General features: G+C 42.3%; 2 protein-coding genes across 4 annotated transcripts in view; one reads left to right on the forward strand and one right to left on the reverse strand.

Moving 5' to 3' along the window:
- The first annotated feature begins 222 nt into the window (after positions 1 to 222).
- Positions 223 to 9,587, forward strand: TAF11 (TATA-box binding protein associated factor 11). Its single transcript, XM_044254990.1, has 6 exons — positions 223 to 382; positions 924 to 1,624; positions 5,298 to 5,446; positions 7,742 to 7,829; positions 8,182 to 8,278; positions 8,920 to 9,587. The coding sequence occupies exons 2-6, from the start codon at positions 1,454 to 1,456 to the stop codon at positions 9,048 to 9,050; spliced, it is 636 nt and encodes a 211-aa protein (XP_044110925.1). The 5' UTR covers positions 223 to 382; positions 924 to 1,453; the 3' UTR covers positions 9,051 to 9,587.
- A 221-nt stretch (positions 9,588 to 9,808) lies between these two features.
- UHRF1BP1 (UHRF1 binding protein 1) overlaps positions 9,809 to 15,534 on the reverse strand; it is a 65,441-nt gene continuing 59,715 nt past the window's right edge. For all 3 annotated transcript variants that reach the window (XM_044254998.1, XM_044254994.1, XM_044255004.1), the window contains 3 exons: positions 15,307 to 15,415; positions 15,075 to 15,181; positions 9,809 to 14,670 (listed from right to left, as the gene is read on the reverse strand). In XM_044254998.1, coding sequence (XP_044110933.1) covers positions 14,545 to 14,670; positions 15,075 to 15,181; positions 15,307 to 15,415 — 342 coding nt within the window. In that variant the 3' untranslated portion in view covers positions 9,809 to 14,544. The remainder of the gene's footprint in view (positions 14,671 to 15,074; positions 15,182 to 15,306; positions 15,416 to 15,534) is intronic.

A 15,534-nucleotide genomic window follows, 5' to 3' on the forward strand; every position in this document is an offset into this window, starting at 1 on the left:
TGCGGCCGAGCCCGCTCCGGCTCCCAAACTTTCCGTCTCCGGGCAACGCACCCCCCAAACCGGCCGGGGACACCACCCCCCTCCCCCCCGCCTTTTCGCCCCCAAGAGCGCGTCACTTCCGGGATCTGGCGTCACGCGTCACCGCGCCCCCGCGCCCCGCCCCCTTGCCCACCTAGCTGGGCGGGGCTCGGCCGGCGGGTACAGGTGTCTTTGGTCTGCGGGAAATGGACCCGGATCTGCGGAGATAGGCCTCCGGGGGCAAGAGGAAAACGCCTTGTAGATACCCGCTGTACAGGTGGAAGGGAGCAAACGGGTCCCACCTGTATGCGCCTACCAAAGCGCGCTCCTTCCCCAAAGGTTTTGGGAGCCCTCAGGAAATACGGTAAATTCACCCAGGCAGCGTAGAAACAAAGAGAGAAATATGGTAACGCGCACCTACATTTCCAAGCCCATTCTTTCAGCACGTGTAAGTTAAATATGTGGTGAATGTGGAGACCTAATGATGCAGAGGTAAATAAAATGCACCGCCCCGTACCTCAATGAGGGAAGAGAGGAAGAATTTTAAATAGAAACATCTCTACTTCTTCATGGCCCCAATCTCTGAAATGGCTTGTTAAAGTGAATAGTGCAAAAAAGAAGAAGAAGACCTCCCTTCCCAGCAGGATTTGCTTCCTCTTGCTTTTGATGAGATTAACTAAACTGACATAAGAAGTCACGTTTGTGAAACTGACCTCAATCTTGAGGACTGGTGAATTGGAAAACTCACTTGATTGGGTAGAAACTATGTGTTTTTGCTACTAGAACTGTTCCTAGCTCGAAGTAAGCGGTCAAAAGTTGTGGATTGGATAAATTCTGTTCAAACCATATGATATTTATTTATTTATTTATTTATTTATTTATTTATTTATTTATTTATTTTTAAGGTGCTTAAGGAACCCAAGAGAAATGCTGGAGACACACAGGCCCACCGTCTCTACCCAACTGAAATGTACGAGGTTGAGTCCCTGCCTGAGTTTTATCAGACAGCCGCATCCCACTACACGGGCGATGACGGAATTGAGTTTTCTCCTGTCCCCAAACTTTACTCTGAAGAAAGCGGATTAAGGAGTTAACTACGTTTTTAGAAATGCAGAAGTTTCGGGGAAGCGGGGGAGTCCTTCAGTAAACAATATAACTATCCTTTACAAATGCTGATTTCCCAACGTGGAAGGAAAATCCACAAACTGAATTTTGTACCCTGAATCCTCCCTCTCCATCCGCCACCAACCAATTCAGAGTTAAAACGGAGCCCCGAACCTCCTACGCGGGCTTCAAACTGTCCCCTCCGAGGAGCCGTAGGAGTGATGTTATCAGAGCGCGACGACAGGAAGTAAGCTTGTGGGCTGCTGTATTACACTAGGTCGGGAGCTGCGGAGCTGTCAGGACTGCCCTCTCTCCCCTTTTCCTTGCTGCTATGGATAATGCCTGCGAGTCGCCCACGGAAAAAGGAGGAGAAACAGGGGAGCCAGATGAAACGGCCGCTCCTCCCCGGGGCCCAGGAGCTACCGACACGGACGGAATCCCAGAGGAAACTGACGGGGACGGAGATGGGGACTTGAAAGAAGCGACTGCCGAAGAAAGCGAGGTAGGGAGAGAAGTGTTGATGAGGCCAGAGATTGTTACTGCTTGCTGGACCGGCTTTCTGGTTGGTCCCTGCCAAGCTAACTCGAACTCATCATGACTTCTTCCAGATCTGCGAAGGTGGATGGGGAGAGGGAGAAAACAAAACTGTAATGCTGGTTCGGTTCTAGACACCCAGCCATTGGGTTAATACTTTTAATCCCTCCCCTTAGATATCAAGGCTACTTCTAAGGGAGGTTTTTTTTTTTTTTTTTAAAGTAAACTCTATTCCCAAGGTGGGGCTTGAACTCAACGACCGTGAAATCAGGAGTGGCTTGGTCTGTGCAGGGAGTCCCTCCGGCGCCCCTAAGGGACTCTGACATAGCCTCATGGTTTTCCTGGTGAGGAAATAGGGATCTGATGTCACACTAAGACTTAGCCCAAGAGCTAGAACCCAGGATTCCTAGTACCCCTTTGACCGAAATATGGTTTTTCCTAGATGTTCCTCAGGCATAACTTTGTCATTATGTTAGGTCCGTTATTAAACGAAATGAGACTGAGGCAAAGTGAAAGTTATGCAAAGCTTTATTCTATGCCAAGCATTAGAAGTCAAACTGACCAGCCCTGGCGGTCTCCGAAGAGACCGACTACCCCCAGGTTACAGGCTTAAGAATTGACTGACCAGTCAGGGCCGCCTCGGAAGAGAGCGACCCCTCCCAATCTTACAGGCTGCCTTTTATTGGGTGAAACTGCAACCCATATCTTGGTATCTTAGCCCACCGGGTTTGTGTGTCTCTTGTTGATTGGCTAGTTCCATCTGGTCTGGTGACTTGTTATTTAAGATTACCCCATACCAGGAACCGTTACAAATAGTACTTTCTAGGAAGGCTTAGTCAGTTAACATATTCAGTGTGAATAATAAGATGGTGGTCCTTCCCAAGATGGAGTCGTTTTGGTTTGGGCAAGACCTTCTCACTGTTACAAACAGTACTTCGTACTGATCAGATGTCTCCATCTGGCTTGACTCGCCCTTTTATTCTGGGCTCTGTTACCAGGAACTAGCTGACTACATTTTACTGGTTTTCCAGACTTGTTTCTAAGTAAGTTCCTCTGGGAGGCAGGGTCAATTTAAGTTTACTGCACAAACAACCGAATGGCTTTTAACCGAGATGGAGTCGCTCTGGCTAAATAGGTCCTTACATTTATATGCTGCAGAATCTTTCAAGGGAGACTTTGAGGGAGTTACTGGATTAGCCATTTTTTACCCTCTTTGATTTAACTATTACCAGTGACCTGGGTGTTAATGTCCAAAGGTCTCTACAGCTTAAATACCCCAAACCCATCAGTTGTGCCACCCGAAGAGCTCAGCAGTGTTGCCTAACTGAGCATCAATCAGGGGACCAGAATGTCGGTGTTCTTTCAGTTCCATTTCTAGAAATGGAATTTTGGGGTCTTAGAGCTTCTGTGGGACTTAAAGAGATCATAGGGCAGGACATTGGATTAAATAGAAACAGTCTTTCAGAGCACTAAGTGGCATCAAGATAAAGTAAGAACTTTTAGAAAAAGAAAAATGTGATGAAATTATTTTAAGAAGGAACCTTTGAAACAGATCTGAAGGACAGAGAAGATGTGAATAATTGGCTTAATCCCATAAAGAGCTCACTAGTTGCACCCAAAAGAAGATAAAATTTTTTTTACCTGAAACACTTTCTAAAAATTGATCATCTAGGGGCACCTGAATGGCCCAGTTGTTAAGCGGCTGCCTTCAGCTTAGGTCATGATTCCAGAGTCCTGGGATCCGGCCTCACATCAGGCTCCCTGCTCAGCAGGGAGTCTGCTTCTCCCTTCCCCTGCTCTTGTGTGCTCACTTGCTCTCTCTCTCTCTCTCTCTCTCTCTCTAAAGATGAAATAAAATCTTTTTTTTTTTAAAAAGTGATCACATACCATACCATGAAGAAAAACACAAATTCTTAAAAGCAGAAATCAAAACACGTCACATCCTGTTAGTACAGTGCAATAAACCTAAAATTAATAATGCAAAGCTTCTCCCCACCCTCACTCCCCCCCAAAAAAACCTAGCACCTGGATATTTTAAACTTTTCAAAGTAGGCTTTAGGTTAAAGAAATTAACAAAGGGAACAGTACATTAAATCCTGTGGCCAAAACTTTATTTAAAGAAAAATTCATAGCTTTATATATTTTTATTAATAAACAGGAGATGCTGAAAATGAGCACCCAACTCAAGAAACCAGAAAAAGAACAACAGGAGCTCCTGGGTGCCTCAGTTGGTGAAGTGTCTGCCTTCAGCTCAGGTTGTGATCCCGAGGTCCCAGGATCCAGCCCCACGGCAGGCTCCCTTCTAAAATAGGGGCCCCCAACTCCCCCAACTCATGCTCTATTAAATAAACAAAATCTTTTAAATTTGAAAATCTAAGAAAAATGGCTCATTTGGGGGAAATATAAATCATCAAAACTGAAGCACAGAGAGGTTAGAAAACTTGTACTAAATAGGTAACTAGAGAAGAAGTTGAAAAGTCTTTTTAAAGGTATACTGCCGGGGTGCCTGGGTGGCTCAGAGGGTTAAGCCTTTGCCTTCAGCTCGGGTCGTGATCTCAGGGTCCTGGGATCGAGCCCCACATCGGGCTCTCTGCTCAACGAGGAGCCTGCTTCTCCCTCTCTCTCTGTCTGCCTCTCTGCCTACTTGTAATCTGTCAAATAAATAACTAAAATCTTTTTAAAATTAAAAAAAAAAAAATAAAGGTATACTGCCTTCACTTTCACTTAGGCACCCCACCTCAACCCTGTCATATTCCTGTATGAGTTTTTGTGAGTTTCTCTTTGGGAAAAACAGAGGTTAAATCCCATTAATGAGGTTTGTTGTGTCTTTTGATTTTAATTGCTATTAAACAGACGTTAAACATCTAGCATGAGTAAACCTATGCTAAAGGCTTATGTGGGGAGAGATAAATAACAAGAGTCAAACTACCTTCAAAAAGTTTTCAGTCTAGTAATGGAACATAAATATGTGCATGATACAATACAGTGAGAGGAAGAAGTGAGCACTACATGTGGGAGAAGTTCACTTATAAGTTCCAAATCCAGGGGCGCATGGCTGGCTCAGTCAATAGAACATGTGACTCTTGATCTCAGGGTCATGAGTTCGAGCCCCATGCTAGGGGTAGAAGTTACTTTAAAAAGAAAAAAAAAAAAACTATTTCAAGTTCCAAATCCAAAGAAACACTGTTTTGATGAGAAGGTGCCTCGTTTTTAATATTCTTTCCAGATGGAATCATCAGCAAAAAAGAGATCTATAGATTTAGAGGCAGAAGAGCTGGCTGGCTGGAGAGGACTTTTCTCTCATCCCCTTTAAAGAATGAGGTCAGGAAGGTGGGCTCAAGGGGAGGGAGTGTTTTTCATGATTCTTGGCACATCATTTCCTTTGTAAACATACTAGAGCTATGAGCACAGCTAAACTGGAAAACTGGATTATTTGGCTGGTTTTCTTTCCACAGGTGGGCTATATAAACTTCTTTAGGGGAGAGAGTCCATCTTACTCATGATGATGGTACACACCAGTGTCTGGAACCAAAAACCTATTGAATAATGGATTTGTTGTGTTGTAATGAGAATGAGGTCTTACCTTGCCCAAGGCTGGAAAGTAGGTCACATATATAATGGGGTTTCTTTCATCTTTTCAGCTCAAGAGTCAGGACATCTCAGATTTAACAGCAGTTGAAAGGGAAGACTCATCTTTACTTACTCCTGCAGCCAAAAAAATGAAAATAGATACCAAAGAAAAGAAAGAGAAGAAGCAAAAAGTGGATGAAGATGAGATTCAAAAGATGCAGTAAGTCACTTTCTGATTTTTTTCCCCCATGTCAGAACTCTAACTTGACCACACAAAGTTAATAAATTTTTTTGGCCTTTAAATTTTTTTACTTTTTTGTATTAAAAAAATAATAAAGCAAATAATATCTTGTGTTACATTTAAGGAAATATAAATAAGTAAAAATAACATCAGCAGAGATAAAAACTAAATATTCTGGTGTATGGGCTCTAAGATATTTTCTATACATATATATCTAGAAATAAATTTTTTCAAAGATGTTACTGTTTGTAACCTATTTTTCACATTATGTATGGTGAATGTTTTCCATGTCAATAATTATATATCTAGGTCGTAACTTTTTTAAAAAATGGAATAGCTTCATTGTGAGGTTTTTTTTTTTTTAAGATTTTATTTTTAAGTAATCTCTGCACCCAACATGGGGCTTAAACCCACAACCCCAGGATCAAGAGTCACACACTCCACTGGACTGAGCCAGCCAGGCACCCCTCATGGTGTTTTCTGATTGTAAAAGTAGTATGGGCTTATGCAAATTATTCTGAGAATACAGAAAAATGGAAAAAATAATTACCTATAATCCCACCACCCAGAGTTAACCCTGGGTATATATTTGATTATATACTTTTTCAGATTTGGGGGTTTTTTTGGTGGTTTTTTGTTATTATTGTTGTTGTTGTTTTCAGACTTGTTTTTACCATTTGATATGTATAGCTAAATATTTTTAGTAAATATGCCCATAAATCATCAGTTGCAATGCTGCATTATATTCCATCATGCAGATGAATTATTTAATCAGTCCCTGTAGTTCTTCTTCTTTTTTTTTTTTTTTTCTCTCTTTTTCTCTTGGCACCATTTTGATGAGTATCTTTGAGCACATATTTGCATACTGGTCCATTTATTTCCTAAATAAACTCCTAGAAGTCAATCGCCAGTTCAGACAGTATAAATATTTTCAAAGGCTCTTCATACACGTTTCCAGATTCTTCTCCAGAAAAGTTGTTATACTTCATACTCTACCAGCAGATATGAGTTTGTGTCCTGCTATTCTTACTAAATACCATTCTTTATAATACTTGTCTGGTTCGGGTGCCTGGGTGGCTCAGTGGGTTAAGCCTCTGCCTTCGGCTCAGGTCATGATCTCAGGGTCCTGGGATCAAGCCCTGCATTGGGCTCTCTGCTCATCGGGGAGCCTGCTTACCCCTCTCTCTCTGCCTGCCTCTCTTTCTAATTGTGATCTCTGTCTGTCAAATAAATAAATAAAATCTTAAAAAAAAAAACTTGTCTGGTTCATGAAAAATGTTATTTTAGTTTATCCTTTTATTTTTTATTTTTTCAAGATGTTATTTATCTACCTGACAGAGAGAGAGAGAGCACAAGCAGGGGCAATAGCAGAGGGAAAGGGAGAAGTAGGCTCCCCACCAAGCAGGGAGCCTGATGCAGGGCTCCATCCCAGGACCCCGAGAACACAACCCGAACCAAAGGCAGACGCTCAACCATCTGAGCCACCCAGGTGCCCCGGTGTTTCATTTTCATTTCTTTAGTTAATAGTGGTTATTTTTTTCCCCTGAATTCACCATTGGTATTTTTGTAAATTCCCTGTTCATGTCCTTTGCTCGTTCTCTAAATTAATACAGCTTTTTATTTATTTGAAAGTATTAAGAGCATTAACTCTTTTCCATATATTTTAAGAACATTTCCCCCAAGTGGGTTAATGTTGAAAACTACTGGTTTGAATATAAAATTTATGCATCAAAATTTTACCATCAATGTGTGGTAAGGTAGAGTTAAGGGGGAGAGAGTGCCACATGCTGAAAACACAGTTCGTGCAATCTAGATAGTGTAGTATACTGTGATCCAACGTTGTTGTTTAAGTTTTTGTTCTTAGTAAAGTAGAAGGAAAGTTGTGTTTCACTTTTTCTCAAGTTCCTTAAGAGTAAAAATGCTTTGGAGCACCTGGGTGGCTTAGTCGGTTGAGCATCTGCCTTCATAAGTTGAAGTGGTCGTGATCCCTAGGGTCCTAGGATCGAGACCTACATTGGGCTCCTTGCTCAGCAGGAAGCCTGCTTCTCCCTCTGCCTGCTGCTCCCCCTGCTTGTGCTTTCTCTCTGTCAAATAAGTTAATTTTTAAAAAAGTAAAAATGCTTTATCTTCACTCCTTGTAAGCACCAAGCCTAATGCTATTGACCCCTTGAAAATTCTTTTTCTAGTTGTCTGAGATTTGCTTTTATTGAAGTGATAATTTATCTTAAGTATTTGTTCTTGTAAGCCAACTCAATTACCTGAATCTTTGTCTAGAATCCTGGTTTCTTCTTTTTCGGAGGAGCAGCTGAACCGCTACGAAATGTATCGCCGGTCAGCCTTCCCTAAGGCAGCCATTAAGAGGGTAAGGATGTACAGCTATACTTGATTTCCGTTGGTTATGAGAGCTGAACTAGACTCAAGAGCTATGTCCGTGAGCATTCTGAGTGGAGTGTTAGTCAAGGTGGTGGATCATTCATGCAGGAAAATAAAAATAACATGCCCTTCAATTATCAGTGAGAGTTTTGTGTTCCAAGGATAGGGTCTCAACATATAGGTCAGTATACACCCAAATCCTTGTTTTAATTGTTTTAATTTCAACATCCAGCCTTTAGCAAACACTTTCCGCTTTCTTGGGAAAAAAAAACTCTTAGGGGTACCATATTCCAAAGCTAGTTCTTGCCTATATTAATCATAATCTTTTGTCCTTTTTTAAGCTGATCCAATCCATCACGGGCACCTCTGTGTCTCAGAATGTTGTTATTGCTATGTCTGGTATTTCCAAGGTTTTCGTCGGGGAGGTGGTAGAAGAAGGTGAGTTATTATTGATACACATATGGGATTGAACCTCTGGTGGTCTTACTTTCAAGACTATCTATACTAAGGGACCTGGTAAAGCACTTGAGGGAGTTTGCATTTGCACTAGGAGTTGACCACGTGGGGCACCTGTATTCTGGAGAGCATGACCATTATTCCTCAAAAGTTTTAATACTCAGAGGCAAGGAAACATCTGGGAAAACTCCTTTCTGGATTCCTGTCCTCAGCCCAAGGTTGACAGAAGTGGACTTCATATTTTTCTCCAATGGACTTCTCTTTTCTGTTTGCCAAATTAAAGACACAAGAAAAGCAATCACTGGGGGCTGACCAGTGTGATATGATGAGGAGTTGTCCCCGATGTTACGACCCATGGGACCTGCCCTCTTGTCTGTCAAGGGAAGAACCTGGCTGCTGTGTATTGCTAATCCCATCAGTTAAACTTTTTCTTTTTAAGCAGAAGTTGTGTTTTAAACTGTTGCCCATTATACTAAAGTTAACGTGGTATGTTTTATAGCATTCTCTTAAGAAGGGACAGTATCTTGGCTTATTTCCTCAGCAAGCTTAAGAAGGATTATAGGGATTATGTGATATGAAGTCCTTGTGTGACAATGAAACTTTTCTTTTTGTCCTCTGTTTAGCACTGGATGTGTGTGAGAAGTGGGGAGAAATGCCACCACTACAACCCAAACATATGAGGGAGGCTGTTCGGAGATTAAAGTCAAAGGGGCAGATCCCTAACTCAAAGCACAAAAAAATCATCTTCTTCTAGACCAAAGCCTAGAAAGGCCTGGTACTGAAGGGAAAAGTGCTGGTTCCAGACTTGCTGCTGCATGAGACTTTCGCACTGGTGCTTTCTTATCTTGGTCCTCCAAGGATTCCATGATGATTTTAATGTCTTTCTTGGAACTCTGATATTCATCACATCTAAAGGCATGCAGCCTGTTTCATACCTGCCTTGACTAAATATTGGGACCTCTGGGCATTTTGAGGCATTTAACTGTTTCTTGACTAGTTGGAAGAAGGTACATCAGTCTTAAGCATCTTCTAGACAGAGAAGCTGCTTTCAGAGAGAAAACCTTTCCAAGAGAGCTTCGACAGTTTCGCACTGAAGCATGAAGTTGCTATGACTTAGGTTGTTTCTTCCTTCTGGTTTTAAGTAGATGAAACAACCAAAAATTATGACTTGAGACACTCTACCATGAAGAACACAGTGAGAGCAACAGTAGTGGAAAAATTAGTCCCTGTAAAGATGTAAAGTTCTCCTATGGATTTTGGTGAGTGATCATTAAACTGTTTTCCAACTTGCCATATGTGTATTCATTTTCTGTCTGGCCGGTTGGAATGGGGAGTAGTTCATCATTCTTCTCTGGTGTCAGAATAGAACTGGTCTTGGCTTTTTTTGAAAATTTGAGCCCTTCCAATTTTCTATTAGAATCATTAAAATTTTATCTCATAAAAGAGTACTTACACCACTTAACAAGAATGTAAAAGCCCATATATTTCAGGTTCCTATGAACAGACCACAACCAGCGTTTAGTAAGTTTAATTTGCTTTTTTCAGGTGGTTCACAGAACCAATACACTCAAGGTTTGATTAGATAATGTAACATTAAAATTTCTCAACACTGACCAGTATTCCAGTTCATCAGACACATTCTCATTGTTGTCCTCAAAAAGAGGGGAATGGAGTGACCTTTTATTGACAGTGATTAGCAGTAATAAGGCTACCGTATATAATTGGCAATCCCCAGAATTCTTTCCCCGGTCATTCAGTGTCATATGGAGAAGAGTTTTGAAGCTGTTCTCTTTTGAAGCTTTCCTGAGCATGTCTTAAAAGATGTCAGTTCTGTTCAGCACCCTGATGGAGGGAAAACAGCTTGGACTCACAAAGTTGAACAGATCTGACTTTTAGTATCTTACATTAAAACCCATGGCTTTAAACATATATTTAGCCAGTGAAGAAGACACTTCAGTGGGGCATCCCAGAAAGAAATGCTGTAAGACTCAGGCTAAATCTTGACTGGATGATAAACGGTGGGGAGGGGCGGTGGGGAGGAGGCGGGGGCAGATAGTCCCTAAGCTCTAACAGAAATTTTTTTAAACAATTACAGGAACTATACCTATTGCAGTTTGAGATATTGGAAAAGGGTAAAACTTACAAGCAATGAGGGAGAAAGATACATCACAAGTCTAGCCATTTAGCAAAGCCTCACAGTTTAAGGTTCTCCAAGAGTGTTTCTCCTTGTGTCTGTTGTTAGAGATGGGGGGGGAAAATCCCCACTCAACAACAGCTACCATCCGTACCCGTCAGAGGTGAATGGGAACATTCCTACTCTGGTAGAAGGTGGGAGAAGATCTAGATGAGGGCTGTAGTCTCTGGAAGGATGGTACATCACACCAGCCTCTCTTGAAACACTAATGACTATGGTAAATCACTAGGTCAGGACAGCTTTCACAGTTTTCAACCAAACGTCATTCTACTAGAATTGCAGCAATATTCATTTGTTTCCACTGTTTTGTGATGTTACTGTAACTGATTTTAGAAGTTTAGACAAGTGTTAAATGAGAAAAAACAAACCCTTAGTGCAAAGGTTTAGAATGGTAAATTCCATTATCACTATGGCAATACTTGAAACTACCTGCTTTCCATTACCCCCCTGAATTAGAATAAGGGGAAACTCATGTTAAATGGGTTCAAAGGAAGCATTTAAATTCTGGGGTGTTGTGGGGTAGTGTTTATCCCTTGTCCATTCCATATGCAGAAACTGTTCTTTCAGAACCATGAAAAGGGTACACAAAGTTTGAGGACCATGGCAAAATGAGGGTCAGATTACAGAAAGCAGCAAAAGCAGCCGTCACAAGAATAGAACCCATTCCTTTAGTCTTAAGTCAAAGAAATGAGGTGAATTATTCCAGCGAATTGAACACAAATTTGAGATCAAGAAACGTCCCCACAGCTCAGCTCAGAGACATTTAAACCAGTCCATGTGCACTAAAGCCGATCTCCAGTACATCTGTGTAAACAGGAAATCTGGACAATCATAGATGATACAAAGTTGTAAATGCTTCACAGCTGAAATGGGGATGTGCAGCAGCTGAGGTCTTTGAAGGATAGTGGTGCTATCACTCCAGACATTTTCTTGAGGTATTATTTCTTGTTCACAGAGTCTTAGAGCTTCAAGGCAGAAATCGTAAGCAGTCCAAGCACTATTTTCCTTCCTTTTTTTTTTCTTTATATTTATCCTGAGAACTACCAACCAGTTCACGTTTCTTCATTATGCAAGTCTTTCCCCCAATCAACAGGAGTATGAAGTTATACAAGATGATTGTGAACTAAAATTTCCTGGGATGATGACCCCTACACCACATTTCCTGCAGGAGGATTTCAAGATACAATAGCCAAGGATGCCACGTAGGAGAGTCAGAAATTCTAGGGCTCCATCTGTCACATGGACAAGAACTCCAGAGAGCCTAGAAACCTGAATGAACTCTGGCTATTAAAGGGGTTAGCCTGGATGTTTGCCAGATTTGTTTTTATTGCCTACCAGCAAGCACAAGCTTACAGTGATTTTCTTTCAAGCAAGGCTCACGAGGCATTTTCTCTGCACGTAGGGATACCAGAGGGATATGGTGGGGGTAGTGGGGGTAGGGATGGGGAGCAGGAGGGGAGGGAAAGAGAATCAGAATGTGATTTTAAACCAATTCAGATGAGTCTAAGTTTGAATGATTCTATTTTCCGGCTACTGATCTCCCTCCTCAAGGCCTCCTGTAACAACATTAGAAAGGCCATAGTTGAGAGGACTAGTGATTTCATTTTGTTCAACATTATGCCTTCCAAAGGAGCACTAAGGGGGAGTCTGTGGAGGGACACACAGTTACTCTCTTGAGTTGTGTCTCACCAAATAGCCCTAGTTTTCCGTAATTCCATTGCAAGGCCATCATATAAGGATTCCTCTTAAACCTTTGCCACCCATACATAGCCTCTGCCAGCATCACTTCTTGGTCAGTGAGCTCCTGAAGTTTCTCATTTGCTGGGAGAAGTGCTTTCTTGTCCTTACCGCTCTGAGGCTGAGCCCCAGAGCTAGGGTGTGGCAGGAGAGCACAACCTTCCCCTTGACTGGATATCCCATCTCACACTACCCTCAGCGTTTACCTTTCCAGAGCTGGATCTGGCATTTTAAACCTGTATCCTCATGTGGGAGTATCTCCAACCCCCGAAAATTTTTGCTATTCTCTGGACCTTTCATCTCTTCATCATATATTCTGGAGATAAAGGTGACTGGAAATGCACAGAGAATTTGAGCCAGTAAAATGGTTTTCTATGAGGTCCTGTTTTCTGCGTTGTCTCCATGAGTCCTTCCTGATGATGCAGGTGGTACATTTGAGCCAGACCAGCACACTGACCCCTCCTTCCCCTCAGCAATGGTGAGGTTACTTTGCTGAGTTCTAACAGAGCTTGCTGCCTTGCTGGTTGCTGATTCTTCTATTACTTTACACTTGTCTAGACTGAACCTCACCTGTCATTTTCTTGAGTTGTCACAGCCTGGCTTGTGGGCCTTCTGTGGTTTGCTTTGTTTTTTTAAATCCCTTCTGGCTTACCTGTCATTACCTGAAACTAGTGACATTTGACTGCATTATAATATCCTACTTTCGGGTAATTTATAAAAATCTTAAGTAAGGTTAAACCAAGCATCCACCTCTAGGAAACTTCCCCTGTTAGCATTATCTCCAAAAAGACATTTATTCTTAAGTCTCCAAGTTGTTTCTAGGAATGAAAAAATATTCCCATATCTCATATTAACTGGTGTTTTTAAAGTTGCTTTAAGTGAAGAACCTTAACAAAAATTCTTTAGAATTCTGAACAAATTATATCTTGTTGTTGCTTGAAGGCATGTTTCTTTTTATCCTCAAAAAAAAACTAGAATATGCAAGTCAGGCATGATTTCCCATAAAGGAAAACATTTCTCTTTCCTCCAATAGGTCATGTGTGATTAGGATTTCAGTGACACCACTAAATCACTGATTTTACCATCTTGCCAATTCAAGGTGAGTTAGCTGATGAACTTCCGTCCAATCAACACAGCCTGAAGTATATTACAGAGCAATGAGGGTAGAATGCTGGGGAAGAATTAGGTAAGAAAGAAAGAGGGAGGGAAATGACTCTTTCAAGGGGCAAGGGGAAAGCCTAGCTAGGCTGAAGGGGGTTTTTTTGTTTTTACTTAAGTCAAAATTACATGATTTTTAAAAGCCACAGTGATAGAGGGGTATGAGAGGCAACAAGTTGAGATGCTTAACATTACAGTTCAAAACACATTTTCAGCTCCCAAACCACCAAGTGCAAAGGAGAGTGCTGGTAGAAAGTCCCAGAGCTGGGAGAGCAGCTGTGCTGGGGAACCCGGGGAGACAGAGGAATCACTTCTGATGTGCAGCTGTGGAAGACAGGCAGGCAACCGTGGGCTCAGCACAAGCTCCCCTAGCAATTCTTACCACATCGTACCTTCAGCCTAGCTCAGTGAGTATTTTTTCTTGATTTAAATTTCAAATAAATTATGTTATAGAAGGGAAAGATGACACAATGGAGCCACTGCTATCGTTTACTTTCTACCTCAGCATCACAATGACCAAAGTGTAATAGGAAAGAACCTTAACCCTGAAAAATCTGACTGTAGTATCAGCCAAGATGGTATGAGCTTGGCTCCCTTTCCAAAAAAAAGGCAGCATCCAGGTCTCCCTCACTCTTGTGCCTCTCCTAGCTCTGCCCTACTGGCTATTTCCTGTTGCAATCTACTACCATGGCCAAAGCCCAGGCCAAGGACTTTTCAAGTCTGCTACAGAAAGCTCTGGGATGTAGAATCTTTGGTGGCTCTGTGGTGACTGAGGAGGTGGGTACTTTCTCCTATTCACACAGGTTGTAGAGGAAGCGAATGTCTCTGCCATGAAACTAAGTGGTAAAATGGCCCTATAATGGCGACAAGATTCCACCTGGTGTGCAGAGAGCCGAAAGTCCTCGTATAGGCAAGACATGTCTGAGCCACATGCAAAGTTGCCCCCAATTTTCTAGAATGTGGTCATACTTTGCCCTGTCTTCCACCCAAGTCAGAAGAGCTAGTAGAGAGGACACCCTAAGGAGTGAGCTGAGTACACCCCAGTCCCTCTAGCATCCTTGAGCAGACTTCTTCAATGCTGGATGGTGCCTTCTGTCGTAGTTGGTGCTATTGCTGGTGATTTCCTCTCTCCTTGGCACAGATGGCTGAGCCACTGCTATCAGAGCTCAAAGAGGGGGTTATACTTCCTAATCTCCTGCAGCAGTCTTTCTTTCTCTTGGTTGGCATCGGCCAATGCTTGTTTAGTTTCTCTAAGTTCCTTTTGTAGGGTAGGCAATTCTTTCACCTGGGGAACAATAAGAAATTTACAATTAATAAATACGATAACATGCCTTGCAAAAACATCTGGTTAGGGAACAAGGAGTCAGAATTCAAGCAGAAAAATCCATGAATTTGGTTAGTGATCAAGAGAACACAACCAGATCTTTCTAAAAACCTAAGCCTGTCTTCAAGTTCATCAGTTATAAGGACAGCAACACGCAAAATGTATGATCAGCAACCATTCACCTACAGTTCCTGACTTATATCCCCTATTAAGCACTTCCAGAAGTCGCTACTAGGAGAGAGGAGCCCAAACTACTTAGCTGAACACAGCACAGACAACCTTTGCAGCCCTCGGAGTTTTACCAGCTTCTGTAATTAGAGCCACTAAGAGTCTGTGGGAAAGGTACTGCTCAGTTAGGTCCTCACCTGCTGTCCAAAAGCTTCTTCTGTGGGCACCAGAAAATTCTGTTCTTTGGCGGACTGCCTCTTCTCACCTTTAGGTACTTCAGCTGATGGTCTGTCTTGAGCAGGAGCTGGGGAAAAGTTAAGGTTCTAAATAACAAACTGCTGCCAACATGCAAACAATTCCTAGTTATCACCTCCCTCCTTCTAGGAGGAAAAAGACAGAGAAGCCAGGAGGCTGACGAGCCCAACTCACCGCCTATGTGGAACACACCATCATCACTCCGCTTCAGCACAACATGCTCCATGGCCAGAGTGATGGGGACAGGGCCTGGAGATGTTGGATAGATGGGGGGGATATCATCCTGCAGGAAAGAGAGGAACCACACGATGCCCCCAACCAGCTCAGGGCAATTCAGGTAACAACCCAGGCTCCTCCCATTCAGCTTGAAGCAGTTTTATGCCATGATGTATCCAGACATTC

This window comes from Neovison vison, chromosome 1 (assembly GCF_020171115.1).
Source record: "Neovison vison isolate M4711 chromosome 1, ASM_NN_V1, whole genome shotgun sequence".
Classification (NCBI taxonomy): Eukaryota; Metazoa; Chordata; class Mammalia; order Carnivora; family Mustelidae; genus Neogale; species Neogale vison.

Coding starts and splice junctions, on each gene's coding strand:
- TAF11 (XM_044254990.1), top strand. CDS start 1,454: ATGGATAATGCCTGCGAGTCGCCCACGGAAAAAGGAGGAGAAACAGGG. Junction 1,625..5,297: donor CGACTGCCGAAGAAAGCGAG/GTAGGGAGAGAA, acceptor TCATCTTTTCAG/CTCAAGAGTCAGGACATCTC. Junction 5,447..7,741: donor GATGAGATTCAAAAGATGCA/GTAAGTCACTTT, acceptor ATCTTTGTCTAG/AATCCTGGTTTCTTCTTTTT.